The 21,686-nt window shown below is 42.0% G+C and overlaps 1 protein-coding gene across 2 annotated transcripts in view; it reads left to right on the top strand.

The window, feature by feature from the left end:
• ADAMTS17 (ADAM metallopeptidase with thrombospondin type 1 motif 17) overlaps positions 1-21,686 on the top strand; it is a 155,748-nt gene that overhangs the window by 79,055 nt on the left and 55,007 nt on the right. For both annotated transcript variants that reach the window (XM_050978430.1, XM_050978431.1), the window contains exons 11-14: positions 10,265-10,366; positions 11,443-11,588; positions 13,810-13,976; positions 14,833-14,960. In XM_050978430.1, the coding sequence (XP_050834387.1) occupies positions 10,265-10,366; positions 11,443-11,588; positions 13,810-13,976; positions 14,833-14,960 (543 nt within the window). The remainder of the gene's footprint in view (positions 1-10,264; positions 10,367-11,442; positions 11,589-13,809; positions 13,977-14,832; positions 14,961-21,686) is intronic.

A 21,686-nucleotide genomic window follows, 5' to 3' on the forward strand; every position in this document is an offset into this window, starting at 1 on the left:
CTTAGTTTCACATTAGCTGTTTTATTTATTTTGGACTTGGAAGCTAGCTAATATAAAACAATAGGAAAAGAATCTGGACAGGTTGTATTTCCCAGCTCCATGAAGAAAATGCAGACCACCAGGACTACTGTACTGGAAGCAAAGTGTTAGAATATAGGTCTGTAAAGAAAACCTCAGATCTACCCAGCATGACTCAAGTTCTTCCACTTGTGTGGGTGTCACCCAGCTGGACTGCTCTTGGAAGAGATTTTTGCTATTTCCCTTGTTGTGATAAAAAAACCATTTTGTTTCTGGATATTCCAGTGCCTGATGAGAATGTCAGCCCGCTGGTAGGTGGTCAGCATTTCTCACACAGGAGTTGCATGTCCAGTCTGGAATTGCTTCAGGGACTTGTTTGCCAGAATAATGTGCCAAGAGGCACCATTCCCTGTGAGATACAGACAGCAGGTGTTTGTGTCTCCCAAGATTTCTCACCAGTCTAATTATTTGGCACTTTAGAACACAATGAAAAATGTGTCCTTTTTCTCCATCTCTCCTCTCTCCCAAAAGAGAAGCAGGTTTTGTGAGGACATTAGTGCTTCCTAATGAAAAGCCTGGTAAAACTTCAGCAGATTAAAACTAATTTGCAGTCCCTTATTTAGAATTATTTCTGTTGCAGATGTGCATTAAGAATAAGCGTTCACCCTGTGAAGCTCTGGATCAGTTATGTCACGTGCCATTAGTTTAAGCATGTGTTTACATCCTGTTATGCTACTCTTGATTGGTGTTTGATAGCAAGGAAAGGAAATTCTTTAGAGGAAATGATCACTTTTGATTTTTAAACCTCTGAAGTTTGTGTTCATTTCACCTTTGTGTTCCTCAGGCCTCATCTGCAGAATACTTGTATCATAAGTCTCAAAGCTGTCTACAAAAATATGAACCAAAAAAAAAATTGGCAGTGGTCACTGGCATTAGCTGTAGAAATTATTGGCAAATACAGCTGTCTCCTCTTTTAGCCAATGGTAATGTGGTATTTTTAATTCAATAAAGTATTAAAAAATCCAAATGTAAAAGCAATAAACATTTGACAGTAAATATTTGTTACGAAAAGGAAATAAGCTTCAGGAAATGAGCCTGCTCAATCTTTTTATGATTACATGTGTCTGCTGCCTATTTTCTTATATAATAAGAGAGTTACATTACAATATTTCTTTGGAGATAGTTGAGCTGCATAATTATATCAGGCAAACTAGAGACCCTATATTCAAAAATGCCGTGCAGTTTGGTTTAGAGCAAACTTGAGAGGTTAGATAATTCCAAAATTTCAACATTTTTGAGAAACACAGAAAATTTCTGTGCAGTGAGCTCTCTCCTTTAACAGCATCAAAGCCCTGTTTTTTGAAGGAATGTGATCTTTGCTTTCACAGGGAGTCAGGTCCCTCAATGCTTGGCAGTGGCTGGACCTCCCACTCCAGTCCAACAAGATAGTTAATCCATGAGTATTCACCCATATCTGAATTTTTGAGATTGCATCCCCAAAATTCTTCTTCCATTTTGTTTTTAGGGATAAGTCAGATGCCTTAGAACAAAACTATAGCTCTCTGTTTGCCAAACCAGCTATCCTGCAAGTATTCTGCTCCAAATTTACAGAACAGAAATTAAAACATATGAGCAAGGCTCAGCTTTACATACACCAAACCTCTACATTCCTTTCTCCTTTCCTTCTACATTTTAATATACTAAAAAATGAGTTTATGATAGTTAGATGATCCATAGTCTGTTGTAATTTATGATCTCCAAAATGTATAATTCAGGATTTGTGGCCTCAATGTTGGGTAGGGTTTTCTAGTGCATGTCACCTCTTTAAGGAGCTGTGAATTGGGCTTTTAGCCTGGGTTTCTGTTAGGCCAGGGAACCAAGTGCAAGGCCAGGCTGGACAGGCTTGGAGCACCCTGGGAGAGAGGAAAGTTTGGAACTGGATGAACTTAAAGGTCCCTTCCAACCCAAACCATTCTATGGTTCTATGATTAATGAATCTCTCAAGACCCTTCAGTAGATCCCCCTTCATATCCAAGTTACAGAGTTTTCTCCTGGAATACACAAAGGGATCAAAGTGTTTTCTGTTCATCTTTCCCACTGCAAATGCCAGGCATTGTCTGATCCATGCAAGTGCTTATCTAGCAGGCTGTGCAAGTGTGCTCTGCCATGCTAGGTGTGCTGCCTGGCTACAGCTGGGAAGCTGCAGTGTTGGGAGAGCTTTGGCCCACCTAAGAGGTTACACAGTGGCCTTTATTTTGAGGCAGACAAGTTGCTTTTAGAGAAATGAATGTGTCATTCTCAAACTCTGAGCAACATGGTGATAATTGCAGGAAAAGCTGCTCAGAATTGCACCTCTGACCCTGCACAGGGCCTTATCAGTGCACCCCAAACACAGAGATCCCGGGGGGCTCTGGCTGCTGAATGCTGCTGTGAGTCCAGGGCTAGCATGGGAGCAGTTGTGCAAATTACAGGCAATTCAACCTGCCTGACCTCTGTCCTTCAGCTCCACACTGGGCTATGAATCAACTATTGTGAATTCATTTGACCCCTCTGAGAGAGGAAGCAGAGAGCTCCAACCCCAGCCAGGCAATGATGCCTGAGAGCAGGAGTTAACCCTTTGCTGCCCCTGTGTTAATTCCAAGAGGAATAGCAAGGGTGGTTTCTGCTTAGTCTCTCAGGGAGCAGAGATGGTGTTTCTCCCCCAGAAATTCATCAAAACATATTTGAAACCTCATATGGAAACATTCTGCGTGTTTAATCTTTATTTTTCAGGCTGGCACGCCTACCAACAGAGGCTTTTGCACTGAAATCATGTTTATGGGGAAAAAAAATGTGATTTCTATCTCATGTATCCATTTGGCTTTTTGATTTTTAAGCCTTTTGGCTTATTTATTATAAACACATTTTTGCGTGTTTTTACGTAACTGTTATCATCCACCTTGTTTTGAGTCAGAACTGGGCTGAGGCTGGAGTGGCACTTGGAAGGAGATTAGCATTGCTACCAAGAGATTTTTTTTTTCTGACAGGGGACACTGTCAACTCAGATGTAGCTGGGAATGTGAATTTTGACATAGCACTGTTTTTAGAAATACTAAACCAGCTAGAACAGGCTCCACTGTTTTTCTTAGGTTCAGGTTGTTTTTTAACAAATGTAGGTATTTCCCAATATCTACCAGCTGCAGAACAAGAGGGCAAAGTTGATTGCAAGCCAAAGGAGACAAAGTAGACTTCATGGCTAATGTAGAAAAAGAGAGGAACCAAAAACAAAGTAAAGAAAAACTAGCAATTGTAATGATCAAGTGGATTTAATGTTCTCCTTCAGTTTACATATTTAATGGTGTGGCGGTGAGTATAATTCAGCAATTGTAGGTCTCTCTGTGGTCTTGATCTTGCAAAGAGACTGCTGGAGTGGCCTTTTGGGCTCTGTGCATGGGAATCAATGAGCCTCTGTTTGCCTTTTTTCTACAGGGCCATTTGTGAGATGCAGACCATGATAGTGGGCCCTATTATTTAGTAATGTATTGAATATTTACAAGAACGTGGTAATTAGATTGAAAACTGGTTTATCCTGAAAATAACAGCTTGCATTGTCATTTTCTGTACAACCAGGGACTTTGTCTACATAGGAATACTAATAAATTTGGAAGAGGACGGGTTGGGTTTTTCTTGAAGCTTGCAGGATAGAAGCCTGGCAATTCTAAAATAAATTTTTTTTTTAATTTCTTTTTTTGAGAAGTAAAGGTAACAATTAACTTAATTGCTATTCTGTAGTTTATAGTTTTCCTCACGTAGATTGTCAGAATTCAGGCTATTTTCATATTGCCTGTTTCAATGAAGCTGAAGTGTCCTATTTCACTACTTCTGTATATTGCAAAAATACCTTTTTCTCTTTATATTCAGTGGAAATACTTTTTGTTCAAGAGAGAGGGAGAACGAGAGAGAAGCAGAGTTCCTGCCTGGGCAGCACAGCCCAGTTTACAATTATTGGAATGCTTCAGAAATTTTTGTACGTGTTTCAGTTTGGAAGATGGTCAAAACACATTCTGGTGCAGTGGTTTAAAGAAAAATAAAAAGAGAGAAGGGAACCAAAATAAAATTATAAAAATACAATGTGGAAATTTCAGAATATAAACATAATAAAATCTTAACAATAGTAGAGAGAGCCTATTAAGAATTAAACACTTGAGCTTGGCAAGTTTTCATTTCTTATTAAGACAAGGGGAGGGAGAAAGAATTAATGTAGCCTTGTGATGTGGCATCTACAGCTAAAGTCTAAACTTTACAAAATTAGCCAGAATACGATTGAGTATCAGCCTGAAAATAGTGTATAAAAGCTTGAAGGACATTCAGACTTCTCCCACTGGCTGCTGGGAACTTCCCATCTGCAAAACACTTCAAGAGAAACTCCATAATTTTCACAACCACATCTGAATGGTGTGTGTACATATCTATATTTATTTTTTGTACCTTGCTTCTCTTTTCCCATGGCCAAGAAACACAATCCATGATTTCATTCTTTTAATTTTCCTATTTTTCTTTTTTAATGGACAGTCCTGCCTGTTGTTCAAAACATAGCAATATTTTTTATATATGACAGTCAGGTGTTAAGGCCTGAGTAGTAGACTGGGAACTGTTGAGTGAACATTACTCTTAAGAACAGCTCTTTTAGACACTGGTAATTAATCACAGTACAAAATTCCAATCATTTAATTTGACGACTGTTCCAATGCTTTATTCCGTGTGCCTCTACCTCTAGGTTTGACCATGTAAAGACACTTCTATGATTTTTCCAACTGATGTGACACATTCATGTTGTGTTCTCTCATTTAAGATGCTAAAACCTGAGCTCAGCAAAGCTGAAGAGTTCACCCAGTGAGAGTTGTGTGTTGGTAGGAAAGTACATCAAACTTCTCCTTTCCTCCTGGATTTTTCCATGTCTATGAATCCCTTGTCTATGAGCTGGTGACTTGAGTGCCCTAAAGGCACTGGATAGGTTTGTATTCAGCATAATGTTTTGCCATAAAATTAGCTAGTGGTCTTATGAATGCTCTCTTTCCAATCTCTTTCTTTTGACTATTAATTTAATTCCAGATACATGAAAAAAAGAAATAAAACTGGTGCTTTGCAAAGAAATATTTTAGATCGTGAAGGTTTTTAGTTTTTCTTGAAAGCACCAGAGACAGCTGAAACCAGAGACAGTGTTTTCCTGTTTCATTGTTTGCTTCCCAATGTACAGTTTAAAAAGAAAAAAAACAGAAAGTGTTTCTATTCCTTTGTGCCTTCCTTGCAGTCTGGGAGTCTTCCACTGCTTGTCTGGCACTCTTGGAATATCAGCTCTAGACACAGGTCAGCAGTTTGGCCACTGAGACATGGATCTGAGTTTCACAATTATCTTGTCTGGGTTAACGTGGCTCCTTTCCAAGACTGCCTTCCAGTTTTACAGGATTTGAGTTTGGAACACTTTTCATCTCATTTTCAGCAGCAAGAAGCTCCATCAAACAATGCTGCTCACCTCCCTTGTGATTGCTGTGGGTTGTTTGGGCACCCAAAATTAAAGATAGTGGTGATGTAGAAATTGGGGGCTTTGTTTTTGTCACCTTGTGTAAAGAGTTGCTGCTCAGAAGCATCCTGTGAAACTTTGAGAACATTTGCATTGTGCTTTGAACAGGAAAACAAGAGTAAATTGTGTGTTCATTTTACCTAGTAGATGTTAATTATGATCCCATTCATAAGTACATTTTTTCTCCTGGTTAGCAATATGCCGAGCCGTAACCTTGGCAAAAGAAGAGAGTTCTGATACTTCATTGAAAGTCAGCCTATTTAGAAGCAAGCCTGTGTGTTATGAGGTCTCTTGCTCCTTTCCCTTAAGGATATTTACTTTTCCTAAGTTCTTATTCATAGTCCCCTCATTTTGACAGAAAAATTGGTTTCTGGTGGTTTAATTCTGCTGCTAGAAAGAAGAGGCTCCTCTTTCCAGTGGGCAGCAGAAACAAATTCATGTCCAGGAGAAATAAGTGTTTCTTTCCTTGGATGCAGACAAGGTGAAGGAGTGAATGTGCAGGGAATGAACAAGCTTCTGTAGAGTTGTTCCATGGAGGGAAGGACATCTTTATTCATTGGCTTCTCTTTATACTTTGGAGGTTTGGAAGTTCCCGTTGCAGGTAATAATCTGAGGGTTTGAGTTGGAGGAGTCTTGTGAGCCCATTCTTGTGAGCCCTCATGAGGTCACAGGGCAGGATCAGGCAGATTTTGGCAGCAGTGGTGATGCAATAGCTACCCCAGGAAGAGCTCCTTGCTGCCTGTGGACAAGGAGCTGGCTGGAGTGACTCTGCCTTCTCCTCATTTCCAGCTGCAGCACTGAGCTAAGGAGCCTCAAACAGATCCCCTCACTGAGCCATGCCTGAGCTCTGCATGCTGGGAGTCCATGGGGGGATGGAGTCCCAGGGAAGGGGAACAGCACCCTGGGAAAGGTGGGAAGGGCCAGAGCCATAGCCTGCCTTCACCTGGAGCAGGCAGTGACACAGGAGCCTGTGGCTGTGACACTGAGCAGAGAGCTCTTAGCAGCTCTGGTTCAGCTCATCTCCCAGCAGACTTTCAGCAAGACATTTAATCCCTTTCTGTTCCTCATCTTTCCACCTAGAATGGAGTGATAAAACTCCCTTTATCCCCAAGCTCCCGGGAGTCTGTTTAGATGGTGAGATCTTTGAGGGAGAGAAAACACCTGGCACAGTGAGGCCCCTTTGTCACATGGATGCCAACATGGATGCCATTATAATCCCTGTAATCGGAAGCGCCGCTCACCTGCCCAGCACATCTCTCCCAGCTTGGGGATTTCCAGATCCTGACCTCTCCCAGGACTGCTTCCTAACAGCTGTGCAGACAAGCTTTCCTATCTCCCAGGAGTTTCTTAATGTCTAAAATTTGCACTATCATAACAATTTTATTTTATTTCAGTTTCTAATTTATTTTTCATGCTATATAAATTCCTTAAAGGTTCAGTTGAAAAAGCGTTTCTTTTTTCTTCTTTTTTTTTAAGTAATTTTAAATTTTTATTGAAACACTACTTCTCAACAGCCATCTCACTTTTTAAAAATTTATTTTTGTCTTGGAAATATTTCAAACTGGGAGCTGATCCAAAGATGACCTTTCCCCACAGACAGTTTCAACAAATCAATATTTTTCCAGTGCGAAATATCTGTCATTGGAAAATCCTCCCTGGCACTTCTTGAATGCTGTAGGGAATGCTTTGCAGGCAGGGACCTGCCGTCTGAAAGCTGGTTGCTGAATGCAGAATTAGCACTAATACAGTTCTTTTGATGACTTCTTCTGTATCAGTATAAGCTCTGAGCTGCCACTCACATACAACAACTTCCTTTCAAGTCCTGCCATTTCTCACTTGGATATTTCCCCACAAAGCTGGCTCTTTAACCATTAAAAAGTCACTGTGACTGCTTTGCTGTTTAATGGGGAGTTTTGTTTGGGTTCCTATTGTAGCTGAGGGGGATACTTGATCTCTTTGGAACAGAGCTATTAACATGATAAAACATTTTGGGAACATACAATCCCAAAGCTGATGGTTTCATCTTTGCTGGGGTATCTGAACACTATTAAATGCAGGGGACTGGGCTAACGAGGGCCTGGGCTTTGCAGTGGTGTGGCACCAGAACACAGAGCTCAGCACCATTACCAGATTTTTCTGTAACTGCTTCCTGAAATATGCTTTGCATTTAGGATTCTGAATCAAACACAGGGATGCTATAAAAATCCAATGTTTTCCATACCTCGAAGATGGGAGATTTCAGAAAGGTTGGTGTTGCTGAGAGAGGTGTTTCCTTTATTTATCTCCCTACAGTTATGTGTGTGTATACATGAGTATATGGTCATAAACACACACATATATATGCACACACCCCACCCACATGTACGTGAATATTTCCACCCTCTGTATCCCTTCTCTGGACTGTTTTGCAGGCACAAACATATTTCAGGTGATCCCTGCCCATTGCTTCCTCATGCCATGGCTCATACTTGGGTGTGTGACCTGGCTTTATCACTTTCCATGTTCTTGTGGGCTATGGAGTGATTCTGTTTTCCAGCCAAAATGGTAAAAACAGCTGTTTTATTTTTATGACTTTGTTTCTACCACCACCCACTCTGTCTTCCCAGTTTTACATCCAAGAGCAGAAATTAACCTAATTTACATGCAGTTTATGATCCAGGGACCTGAAGCTGAACAAACACTGGTCTTGCATAATGCACAGATATTTAACAGTGGTGCTCATATATGTCTAGAACAACTTCTTTAGGGATGTAATGAATTCCATCACATCTTCAGCCAGGATGTTCCTCTGACAGAAAGCAGAAGCATAGGGTTTCCTTCTGGGGGCATAATTTCTGTCTGTGTCATTCAAGAGATCTGGCTGGAGTGTTTCTCTTCACATTCTGCTCTGAAGCTTTGTGGTTATATGCAAAAGAGGGGCTGGAGACTGGGAAAGTGGAAATATTTGCTGTCTACATCTTTCATTTCCAAAGCTTCCCTTCATTTTGCATACCAATATTGTCCCCAACCACAGTTTGAAAGGAGGTTTTGCTGGTATTGCCTTCACACTGTGGTTTATTGCCTAGATTTGTGCTCTTCCTGTAGTGCTTATGGATGGTTAATTGATGTACTTCTTGATTTTAGTCCTCTCCAGAAGGGAGAGGGTGGAGAACCTGGGAGTTATGAGTTGGAACAATGAATTTCTCAGTAAGGTCTGAAATCTCTGCTTTGTCAATGCTTCTGCCTCTCTATACCTCTCAATAAAACTTTGTGTGATGTCCTCATGGCTAATTGGTGCTTAAGTGCTTTCAGAACTGTGGGTAAGCCACTAATTAGTCACAGTCATTTAGTCAAAATTACTGAAGACTGATATTTTCATAAATGCTCTATTTGTTCAGAGAAAATGTCTTGAAAATTCATTGATTTAGGTTTCCCTGGAGTATTTTCTATTGGTTGGTTGGTTGGTTGACAATGACTTTCTGCATTGTGGTTAATACAGATGCTGAATTATGTTGTCTGCTTCCAGTTTTTGTGAATGTTTTTTGGGTTTAAATAGTGAAAAATTCTCTTTCCAGAAAGAAATGTGGAAATGGAGCAGGATGCAGACACTGCTGTGATAACTGTTTTGTTTCAGTATGTTCTACATCATTACTGGGACTGGGATTTCTCTCATCTGCACCCTCACTTGTACAGATCTATTTTATAGAGACATGATGTGTTTTATAGAGACATACCAATATGCCTGTACACAAAACACACATGCACCCACAGTCTCTTACATTACATTGGGGAAGAACCATGAGGCTGAAGCGTGTTGTCTCAACTATTTAATGAGGTGCAATAAATCTTGACAAGACCAGCTGGCACTGGAATCAGGTTTCTCATCTTTTTACCATTACATTGAAATGTGAACAATAGTGGAAAGAAATTTAATTTTTCTTTGTTGTTCTTTTGGTACTCAGCTATGTAGCACTGTATTGGAATCATCCCCTTCCATGGAATGCAAAGCATGGTGGATGCTATGGAAAATGTTACTGATGCAAAGGTCCCTTTTCCTGGTGCTTTTTCTTAAATTCTGAAGATGTTTTGATCTGGCAGGTTGCAGTTGTGATCAGCACTGAGATCCCTACAGCACACATCAGCTGAGCTGAGCAGCAGCGCTGGGAAATGATCCCCAGAATATTCCCAGTCTTTGATCCTGCCTGTCACCAAGCTCCTCCTTTGCTGTACAGCACACCAGGACATCCTTTCCTCTTTCTCATTCCACCTTCTCCCCAGGGGCATTGCTGGCTGATTATTGCTACCACCAGCTGCAGTTACTTCAGTATCTTTTTTTAAAAAAATAGAAGTAATTAAGTAACTTGGACATCTAAGCATTTGGCGTGGTTCCAAAGCACCCAACGTGGCCTCCCATATAGGATTCCTTTTTAATGGACCAGATTTATTCTTGTGAAAAGAAATCTGTTCAAATAGCACACTTTTTGTTTGGGGTAGGTTTTGTTCCTGTCAGTGGCATCCATCAATCTCTTTCATGTTTCCAGCCTCACCACTTTAAGCAAATCAACCCTTAAAAAATAATTGCTCCCCAACCAACTGGATGCCTCTGGATTCACTTGAGAAAATCTGCCTGAGCTTTGAAGTGTATCCCATAATGATGGATGGCATCTCCAAAAGTAATAACTGCACCTCCTTGCTTTGTGATTACAGCATTTGATGTGTGCTGGGCTCTGGTGCCTGGTGGAAGGAGACACATCCTGTAAGACTAAGTTGGACCCGCCTCTGGATGGCACCGAATGCGGCGCAGACAAGGTAATCAGGATGCTCAGCAGCACTCACTTCTTGTTTCCCAGCACTGGGAATAATGTTTCCAAGATGTTCAGTATTTACCATAAACCCGTAGCTGGTTGTGTTCTGGGTTTTATTTGAGGTAGAAAGTGTGGAGAGCATTTAGTCTGACATTTGGGGAGGTGCAGAAGATGGGGAAAGAAGAAGAGGCTACTTAAAAACTTTATAGTTTCTACAAGTAGCTCAAAAGAATTGAGCTCAAATTCAGGGATGTCCTGTTCTTTTTGAGGTATAATTGGCTGTATTTATTTATATATGTGTTTTTTGGAACTTGACTGGTTTGGTAACTCTCAGCCCCTTATTTACTGGTTTTGGACTATAATTTTTTTTTTTTAATCTATAGTATAGTTGGGGAGCTAAGAAAGGGTAAAATTAAGAAGCTGGCTGCTGAAATCAAGGATTGGAACCTTTTTTTTGCCTGCAAATAAAGATAAACAATTACAAGAAAAACTTGGTCCTGGGAACCATGACAAGGAAACTGAAAAAAAGGGGTTTTAGGCCCATGTTTTTCTAACTGGAGGAGTCCTGGTGACTCTTTCATAAGGTTTCTTAGCAGTGCTCACTGTGTCGCATCCTGGACAGGCCAAGTTTGCTGCTTGGTCAGGAGCCAGCACAACCTATTAGAATCAGAGGGGTTTGGGGCTTCAGCCAAGTTAGGTCCAAAATACTTCAATCATTTTGTACATACTGGGAGCAGTGCTGATGAAGGCATTGCTTTGGGTGTAATTTCTTGGACTCAGTTTCTGTGAATCGTGGGGCTTTAAGTCTTAGTACTTAGATAATTATCTGCTTTATAAAGTAAGGGGCTCAGTTCTGTGATTGTTTTTTTAATGACAGAACCCCCTTCAGGGGCTTGTTGAGAGTGACACTTAAAGTTTTACATTTCACCTCTTCCCTTCCTCCTTCTGCCATCTCACCAAAGCCTCAAATCCCTAGAAACTTTAACATGGACTTATTGCAATCCCTCAGCCATCCTTTAAACTCCACCTGTGCAAGGTCAGGGCTTCCTCCCAGACTGTGCTAACGTGATTGCCTTGCAGTGGTGCCGAGCTGGGGAGTGTGTCAGTAAAACTCCCATCCCTGAACACGTGGACGGGGACTGGAGCGTGTGGAGCCAGTGGAGCATGTGCAGCCGGACGTGCGGAACAGGGGTGCGCTTCAGGCAGCGGAAATGTGACAACCCCCCGTAAGTCCTCACACCATCCTGGCTCCTTCTGCCATGCTGGCAGCCTTTTCCCTCTTGGACAACCCTTGCTGCAAGAGTACAGGGGAGAAATGGGCAGCAGAGCTGGGCAGAAGCCCTGAGAAATTTCTGATTCACAAGCTGCGAGACCAGGTTGGAATCCTGGAGTGACTTGAAGTGGTTCTGTGGAAGTGGCTTGAAGGGTCACCTTTGGAAGTTTCCCACTGCAGTGATTCAAAGGTGGATACAGCTGAATTGCATACATGTAGTTTGGCAGAAAAACTGATGCTTTCTTTCCCCTGCAGCACTGCAGTGAATGAGGAGGGCCTGATCTGGATCTACAAAGCAAAGTGGTCTGATGTGCTTCAGAGATCAGTTTTGCAGGAGTGCAGTGGCTGACAATGATCACCAGAGCTGTGTTGGCAAAGCTCCTTGAGATGCTCTGTAGGTCAGGATATGCTGCATAAGAGCAGGAAGGTTTTCCTGCATGCAGAGAGCCATGGGTGCTGTTTAGCTCCTGCACAGTGACTACAAACAAGTCCATGCTCTCTGCATGGGTGTGGATTTTTTCTGATTCAGGATGAAATGTAGGTGTTGTCCTTCATCCCTCAGGTCAGTTGAGGCCCATCTGGAGTTTCTTCATTGTTTTGGGGTCCTGAAGAGGTTACAATGGTGCCATTTAGCTGGCCACCCAGTTGTGTTTATTATAACTTCACAGCCTTGGGAGCATTCCTCCAAGTGCAGTATCTCTGACTTTATTCACATTTTATGTTTTCTTCTACACATGAAGTACCCAAAGCTTTTCTTTTTAAACTGGGGGGGAAATTCTGCATAGCAACACAGTCACTTCGAAGACATGCCTAGATGATGGATAGGCTCACAATTGCTGCTGTTGACCTGTAATCATGTGAAAAGGATATTTTTGTTTATTCCTCTCCTTATCTGAGCTGCAATTGCATGTCTGTAATATCCAGGTTTGATTTTTACCAGCTCATTTTCCTGAAAAGGGGACTGAGCTGGTTTCTTTGCTGTCAGCTACAGTGCTGACCAAACCTAAATCCATTCATCATCGGTCATTAAATTACAGGAAATGCTCTTTCCAACACTGCACACTGATTTTAAAATTCTCTTGCTCATATACATTCTTGGCTGGAGATACACACGTGATCTTCTTTTGCTTCAAATTCCTGGCCTCAGCCCACTTCTGCAGCTGGTTTATTCACTGTCCAGAAATACTGGCTAAGGGATTTATCTTTTATTTTGTATATATTTGGTCTTGGGATTTTTTTTTACAGGAATCTCTGCTTCTGCCAGCTGACTCTTGAGCCTGTGGGACTATTAGTATTTTTAAGCCAGTTGCTTCACTGTTTGATTTGGTTTTTCCTCTCTGTAATTTCTTTGAACATTTACATGCATTGCCTCCCCATGGTTGTAAGGAATGTGTCATAAGCCAGTTTGCATGTGCAGACTTTTGAGTTGTACTGCCTTGTGTTCCTGTCTAGGCTTTGGGCTGTTGTACAGTTGGATTGAGGAAAAAACCATTGGCTTAAGCAGAACATCCCTTCTCCTGTCCCCTCTTGTCATGTAAAAGGGTCACAGCAGCATAAATGAACTTTGATTTCTTCAGTTCCCTTAGTTGGTGGATTCTCTTTGCATAAATACAGTGAAAGGTGGATGCTTACCAGAATATGTCACACAGTCACTGTTTCAGACATGGGCCAGGAGGGGCTTGGATTGCACTGTTTATTGGACTTGAGCTTATAAGTACAAGGCTCGGGACCTGGAATTCCAGATTCCATGCTTACCTGTGGTTTTTTGTTTGGATTTAGTTTTATTTTGCACAGAAAATACAGGCTTTTGCTGAGAGTTTGAATTTTCCTTCTTCTCTGGGGATTCATAAATAAAACCAGATAAGTTTTGCAGGTGCTTAATTCTGATGTTGCATTAGTGGCCTTTCCCGTATGTTTAAAAAACAAATGTGTGGAATGGCATGGATTTCAGAGGTTATCTGCAGGACAGCTTTGTTTCTGGATATCCTGCCCACAGTGCAGGTTAGAGCTGCTTCTGTGGCACTTTAATTGCAAGGAGGACACGTGCTGATGGGATGTTTGCTGTGTCTCCATGCTCAGGAGTGTTTAAAGCAGGGGGCAAAGCCAGGGTGGGAGGGGGAAGATGGAACATTCCAGGTGTTTGGTGCTGACCCTGGTTTTGTTCCCCACTGCAGCCCGGGGCCGGGTGGGAAGAACTGCCGGGGGGCCAGCGTGGAGCACACGGTGTGTGAGAACCTGCCCTGCCCCAAAGGGGTGCCCAGCTTCAGGGACCAGCAGTGCCAGGCCCATGACAGGTACACCAACAAGAAGAAAAGCCTCCTGACAGCTGTCATCGTGGATGGTGAGTTTTTTCATCTCCCTCTGTAATTTCTCCCTCTTCTCTTGCTGCAGTTTCTCATCTGCAGGGATCCCATTGTTGGTGGGAAGGCTGCAATAGGCCCCCTTTGGCTACAGCTGAAAGACTAATTACAATTAATTGTTCTTGGTGCTGCCCTGCTGTTCCTTTAGCATTCTTAATAGAACATACAGAGTTGTCAATGCTTTACTCATCTTTTTGAAATGCTGGGAGAGAAGTGCCTTAACTTGATTCTCAGTCTGAAATTCCCAACTTCAGACTGGGAATCAGAGAGTTGGGAATTTAAACATTAAAAAGTTTCAGTTAGTTTGGAGCTGAAAAAAAAAGGTGGATTCCCTGACACATATTTTAATTTATGTCACTTTGGGGCATCTCAGCATATGTGGTGAGATTGCCTATCTCACCTACATTTCTTTAACACTTCCTGTGCTGGGCTTTGCTGTTCATCTGCTGTTCAACCAGATGTTGCTGGGGTATGAAATGGTCTGGAGAACTTGTTCTTCTAAAATCACTGGCTGTTGCCTGAATTTTGTGAGATTGATGACTTGATCGTTCTTATTAGACTGGTGAATGTTCCCTGTAACAAACACCTTCCCTTTACAAACAGATACACAAAAGTGTATTGACTAATTGGTTTTCTGTGCTGTTAAAGCCCAGTCTCATCAGAGTAACCCTTTAAATAGTGATATTTAAAGTGGGGAAATGATAGACCTAAACTGAAAGCCTCATCTTCTTTCAAAGATGAGATATCCAAATGTACTCATGTAGAGAATGCATCACCATTGCCTCAGACCCTTGTTTGTGCTGTTCCCAAGGGCAGTTGTCATATTTCTTTTCCCAGATAAGCCATGTGAGCTCTTCTGCTCCCCACTGGGCAAGGATTCTCCTGTGCTGGTGGCAGACAGAGTCCTGGATGGAACTCCCTGTGGGCCTTATGAGACAGACCTCTGTGTACATGGCAAGTGCCAGGTGGAGTAACCTTCTCTTGTTCTATTTCTGGTGTTAGGTTCAGTCTGAGGTAGCACTGTGTTGGGGGCTGGGAGGCTGTCCCTGAGGGGAGGGGACAGCCCTGTTTTATAAGGCTCACTACAAGTGCTCCATGGCTCTGTTATTGTGCTGAATGCCCGAGGTATGATATTATTCCTGAACAGCTGGGAATGCTCAAAAATCACATTTTGTTGTGTGCATGGCTTGGGTGGGAAGGGACTTCTGTGAGGAGAGCAGATTGGAGGGGAAGTCTGGCCTGCTTAACTGCTCTTTTTTGGCTATTAGAGGAATCACTGATAAAAGCACTGAAGCTGCAAATCAGCTTACCAATTGTCACTAGTCTGTTACAAGCATTATCTTGCCAGAATCATGATGCTTTTCTGGTCCACCTGGTTCCTTCTTAGAAATACTGAGGAAGCCTTTCAGTACCAGTTGCTCCTCAGCTCCTGCAGCTACACAAGCCAGAGTCTTCAGGTTGAATTCTCTTTTCCTTAGAGTGGTGTCCTACAAACCATTGCAGTGATTATTTCTCTCTAACCAAATAATACACACGCCCAGAATGAGGTGTGGGAAGTAATAAAACTTTGTGGTTTTCTGAGAGAGTTTGTAACACATTAAATGCTAAGGTGGGCAGCTCTTAGAGCTGGTGCTTCAGGTTCCTCAAAAATTTAATGGCATTGTATAGACCCATATAAGATGGAGATTTAATGTTTGCACAAGGGAAGGAAGATGAGAAAATGTGTATTTAAAGATCATAAAAGACAGGAAGTTGTTTGGAGTGGGTGCTCCTGGTAATGGATTCAGGTCATTTGTCAGGTTGGCAGAGCAGACCTTTCATGAGTTTCCTCTCTCCTGATCATGGAGCACATGTTCAAGGTGTGCTGCACACACCACAGTGGTGGGAAAGACTGTTCACTTGGCTACAGCAGCCTTGCCAGGGCTGGATTCTTCCTGCAGTTCTTCCCTTTAAGCTTCTCCTCATCTAGATGAGTATCCTGTGGTAAGAGTTGCTCTTCCTGGTATGGACCAACCCACTGTATCCACCAGAACAGCTTTTTAGCATCTCCTTTTATTTCCACTGACTTCACTGGTTTGCCCTGGGGACACAGGGCACACCAAATTTGGCATTATTTCTGGTTTCTGTGAGTCGTTAAGAAATGCCAACTTTTATTGCTTTGAGCCTTCCAGGCAGGGAGATAAGTGAACACAATACCCACCTGGGTGTGTGAGAGGCTTTGGGGGGCATAAAGCAGCTTTACTAATAACAATGCAAAGAGAGAAGTGAAAAATCTTTGGATTGAATTTTGCACTGCTGCAGGAGACACTTCCCACTGTTTCTTGACAAATGATGCTGAAGAGGCATTTTTAATTCACTCTTTCTAAATTATTCCAATGAAGAATATGAATAGCAGCAGTCTGGGGAGCCAGTACGAGTTTGATTCTTTATAATACAAAGTGCTTTGCACATAGAGCCAGGTTCATGGTGCATCCCAGGTTACTTAATTTTTCCCAGTTTTTGGCAATATCTAAAAAAAAGCTAAAACAAAAACCCATTAATAACCTTTTATAGTCAGGCCAGCTGTGCACCTCCAGCTGTGTGCCATTGACCATTACTCTGGGCTGGCTAGTTTTATTGCTCCAAACCTTCAGAACTGCCACAAATGGTAAATCAGACATCATGGCAAGGCACCTTTTTTTCATCCAGGGAGGATCAGTAGCCAGCTCCCTCCAAATGAATTCCTTTATGAGCACAGAGCACTGGAGGTACATCACAAAAAGCAAATTGCACTCTGGGTCGGGGGCAACTGCCTTTAACTGTGCAGAGAGGTGATGACAGCTGTAGAACATTCAGTCCATTTGCATCTGGCTGAGAAAAAATGTGAAATGATCAGTTCAAGCCGAGCAGATTTGAAAGCCCTGTGAACTCATTTATAATACTCCTCTGCCATATATGCAGTGCAGTGCTGAGAATTGCCATATGTGCCTGTGTACCCTATTTGCCACAGATATTTGTCTAACTAGCTGCCTATTAAACCAATTTAATTGCCATTTTCATTTAATTACCCCATTCCTTGTTCCTTTACCCAGCGCAGACAAAGCCTGGCAATAAGCATTGCAGGGGGCCTGGAGAAGAGAATAAGTGCTGAAATCAGAGGGTGGTATTACTATTATTTATTTTCTTATGTAATCCTTCTAGTTAGAGGCTCTCAAAGGCAGGAATGACATATTGTCAGTGCAACAGACAAATTAGCAGTAAGCATTGCCTGTGAACATCTAGCCCAGGAAATGTAATAGATCTTCTCCCTTCACTAGAGGCTCCTAAATGCAGCTTGTGAATCGTTCTTGGATGCTGAATGAATGTAGATGAACATGGCAGAGAAAAAACTGTTGCAAGGAGAGGAGGGTTTCCTTTTGAGAAGGAAAGCAGGAACAGATTCTCTGAAGCCTCAAAATGATCCAATACATTTAGGCACTAAGGGAATTTTCCTTCAGTTGTACTTTGTAAAGTTACTACAGTTTCACTTTAAAGCTGAACTCCAATCTAAAAGGTGTCAATGAAGCCTTTGCTGTCAGCCTCACTATCCCTGAAACAAAATCATCAAAAGCAGCAGCATCTCTGTATTTATCCCTTACACCTGAGGGCAGCTGGAGTGAGTAAACTTGGTTATTACTTTGATGATGCATAGAAGCACCAAAGAGCAAAGTCAGCCCTAAATTTAGCATGGGGGTTCCTAAATCACCTAGACTTTTTCTAGCTTATTCCTTGTTTTTGAGATGAATCATAAGGTCTTAATTTATTTTTTCCATGTTCATTTGAGTTGGTTTTGAGGCTGAACATTTCAAATGCACCATTTCTTACCATCCTCTGAGCAAACTGGATCCCCTGTTCAAAGCATATGTAGGTCTTTGACCTTTTCTCCTCAAAATACACATGGTCTTCTAGAAAGGAGAATTTATTTTCCCCAGAGATTTTTCAGAGACAGAAAATCTGTAGCAGGCTGGAGAACAAGAGCAGCCTGATGTGTTGGAGGAGGAGGAAGAGGATGAATGCTGATTTAGGCTTTGCAGCAATTTGCTTTCCTTGTCATGGACACTGCAGCCATGGGGAAGGTGGGGTGTAGGGCACTGCAACCTGCACCTCACACTGGATTCATCTCCTCCTATTTCCCTTCAAGTGACAAAGGGCTTTCAGGGAGAGGATTCTCCTGAGGGAGAGAATTCCTTGAGGGTTTTGTTCTTCCCTGGGCCTGTGGGGTGTATGTTTGATGAGAGAACACTCATGAGAACAGGGCACTTTCTAACCTCTTACAGTGTTTTGCTCTGTGCTGCTGAGGTTAATTCAAAACTGCTGGCAGAAGTGGAGCTAAAAAAGTGTCAGATGTCACAGAGCAGAGGGGTGAGGAGAAGACAAGCTGCTCAGCTGACTGTTATGATGCACATGACCTTGTGCTGGCTTTTCTCAAAGGAGGATTAGTCTGAGCCTCATGACAGCATGAGAACTTTCCAGTGGGTGCTACAGATTGTGCTTCAGGATGTAATTTAAGGTCTCTTAAAGAGAGACCTCCTGTATAGCAAGAACTGGGCTAGAAATCAAGGGCAGTCTTTGCTGTGATTTAACAATTTAAGAGGTGAAGATGTTTTGGCTCTATCTGCAGCTTTCTCATGAATGTTTTGTCATATCACACCTCCTTTCAACTGGCTGGTGAATCCACAGTGTGTTTAATGAGAATAAGCCACATATTAGGCTGTCCTGGCACAACAGAATTGTTACAGAACTACTTTCTTCTGAAGGTGATTGTCACACTCTATGAAGGGGGAGCACAGATTAGAAAATGGACAGATTTTCAAAAATAGCTTCTGCAAACTGGACAGGCAAAGTGTCAGGAGAGTGCCACAGGTGGCAGAGAAGAAATTGATGTTGTCTACTGGACATGCCTCTGGCAAACAGTTTTTACATACTTAGTACCCACTTTTTGCATTTGATTGATGCCTGGAGTTCTGGCTTTGTCTCCTCACTTGAGTATTTTCCATGTATTATTCATATTCCTGCATTACAAACTGTGGTACAAGATGTTCCAGACTGGGTAGCTTGTCTCCATACAACAACTTGGCTTAGCACTGAACTTTGATAAATTATTTAGTGCATGTGCACAAAATCCAGAAGGATTGTCTGAACTACAGAAACCTGTTGTATAATTGCCTTTTTGGTTTTTTTTTTTTTTATGTCTGGATCTGTAGCAATGTAATTTGAGGTTAAAAAGAGTATCAGGGATTTTGGTGAGTAAGGCATGGTGACAGAACCAAGTCTTTGTCAATACCCTACTGGTTTGTGGTGTACTTTGCAGTGGGGTATGAAAAAAACCCCCAAACATGCTATTTCCCCCAGTTTTTCTTCCATATTATCCCATGGAAAGATATAATAGAACAGAAGCAAAAGAGTTCCTGGGATGGGAAAGAGCTTTGCATTATTTGCATGTTCTCTCATGAACACAGAGGTTTTGACACATAGCCTTCAATGTCTATATGTGAAAAATCATGAGTTGTTGTGTCTAACACCCCCCGAGCTGCTGAGGGATCTGAGCACAAAGTCAATGGCAGATGACATTGCAGATCTAATGCAGATGAGATAATGCTGATTTAAAATAGGATGTGTCTAACTCCTGATCCAGCAGAGCTGCTCTGATTCAGACAAAATCTGAAGGCTTGGGAAATGACAGGAGGATATTTCTGAACTAACTTCTACAGGGACTCCAACCCCTAGCACAAAACTTGTTCTGGAACAGAAAGTGGAGTAACTCAGAGAGGAACTGCTTGATTAGGGACCCAGACTAACCTCACCCAGCCCTGACAGCCCCCACAACCCTCCACAGGGGCAGATGTGTTTAAAACAGTGAAATAAGAATTCTCTTCCCCTCAGGTCTGAATGTCACTTGCTCACATCTGTACATTCCTGTTTCATGTGGTCCATCCCTGGAGGTATCAATGGCATTGGATATTATGGACAGAAGGAATTGGCAGAGTGTGGATGAGTCTGTCATAACCAGCCTGCTCTGTACATGATTAATTTGTAAAGTGGCACATGTTGCATCAATATTTATATTTGATCCATTGAGACAGCCAGTTAGTTCAGCATATGGGAAGCATTACAGTTTTGTGAGCCTACAATGTCATTTCTTGCACAGAGTGGGTGTATATAACAAAAATAATTGTGTTTATGTAGCAAAACATACCCTCACAAGCTGTATCAATTGAGCTCTTTCACAGCCATTGAAAATACAAATAAAAATATCATTAAAAAATACCCAAGCAATGCAGAGAATAGTTCACACAGAAGAATCCAAGTGATATGTATTCAAAAGAGAAGAGTTTTCCTATGCTGGAGCCAGCTATGACTGAAGCTGGAAATACCACCCAACAAGCAGTACTTTCAGATGTTTAATTATAAAAATGAGAAGAAGGGGGAGGGAGAGAAGGAAGGGTGGATGGAGATATCAGCTTAAAGAGAATTAATTTCAGGCCTTTGGCTCAGCAAATGTGCAGTTACCTGCCAATTTAAAGGTCAGTGGCTAGTTCCAAAATGTGGTGTCAGAACAGGAGACTGCCTGGGTGGAAGAGCTTCAAGAAACCTGGGGACACGTTTCTGACTGTCCATGCTGAGGACTTGAAGCCCTAAAAGACTTACTTTCATGTTTCTTGCCAGCATTCCCATGTTTTAAAGCTGCTTCCCTTCTCACCAGTCCATTCAAGACTGATGGAACTGAAAGTGTCCAGCAATTGCTGGATGGGCTGGTCCATGGGCTCAGTCTGCTCATCTGCAGGATAACTCTTGGGTCAGAAAACACACGGGATATTATTGTTATTTCCAGGGGCTTTCTTTCTTCAGAATGTAAAGTTTCCCTTTTCTGCTTCTTAATTTAATGAATCCCCTTAACCTTGATTGGTTGGGCTGGACAGGAAGTACCACAAAGCAAGTGAGAGATGGCAAAGATCAAACAACTCCTTTGAACTATTTAGGTTTTAAGAGATTCTTTCTGCACTATGAAAACTTAACTTTTGAGCAGTGAAACTTGGGATTTTCCCTTTGCATATGATTAATTAAGGCTTCACAATTGGGAAAGCTTTCTGCAGGCTGAGGACAGCTCTGTGGTTGAAGGATGGGCAGTATAATACACAGACCATATTGTCAGTGGGAAGCTGCTGATGTACACACTGGATGGTTTCTCCAGCCAGTGCTGGAGTCTCAGGAGCTCTCACACCTTGGAGAAATCTCTCAGTTAACAACCCAAGGACTACTGGCAGATGCTTTGCCCCCACAAAGGTGACAGCCACTGTGTTCTTTCCTTCCAGTCCTGTCTCTTCCCCTGTGATCCACTGATCCACTTGTTTTAAGAGTGGCCATGGTGGTGGTTTTAAAATTATTTTCCATGTGGGCAGTTCTCAAAGGATTAGAGTGACCAAGGTGGTCATTGCAATGTGTTTCTAAATGACTTTGCAACTTTTGGAATCCACTGTCAAATCTTACCCAAAGCTGTTTCATTATGTACTGTTATTAAATGTACTCTTATTAAATGCACTTTCAGTTTGGAAATGATTGGAAAGCTTGGGGAGAGGGAAACGGGCTCTACTGTTTATGCAGACAACACTAAAGTGCTTCCAAGGTATTTTTCCCCCATAAAGTAGCAAGAATGCACCAATTTTCATCTTGAA

Source organism: Serinus canaria, chromosome 10 (assembly GCF_022539315.1).
Source record: "Serinus canaria isolate serCan28SL12 chromosome 10, serCan2020, whole genome shotgun sequence".
Lineage (NCBI taxonomy): Eukaryota > Metazoa > Chordata > Aves > Passeriformes > Fringillidae > Serinus > Serinus canaria.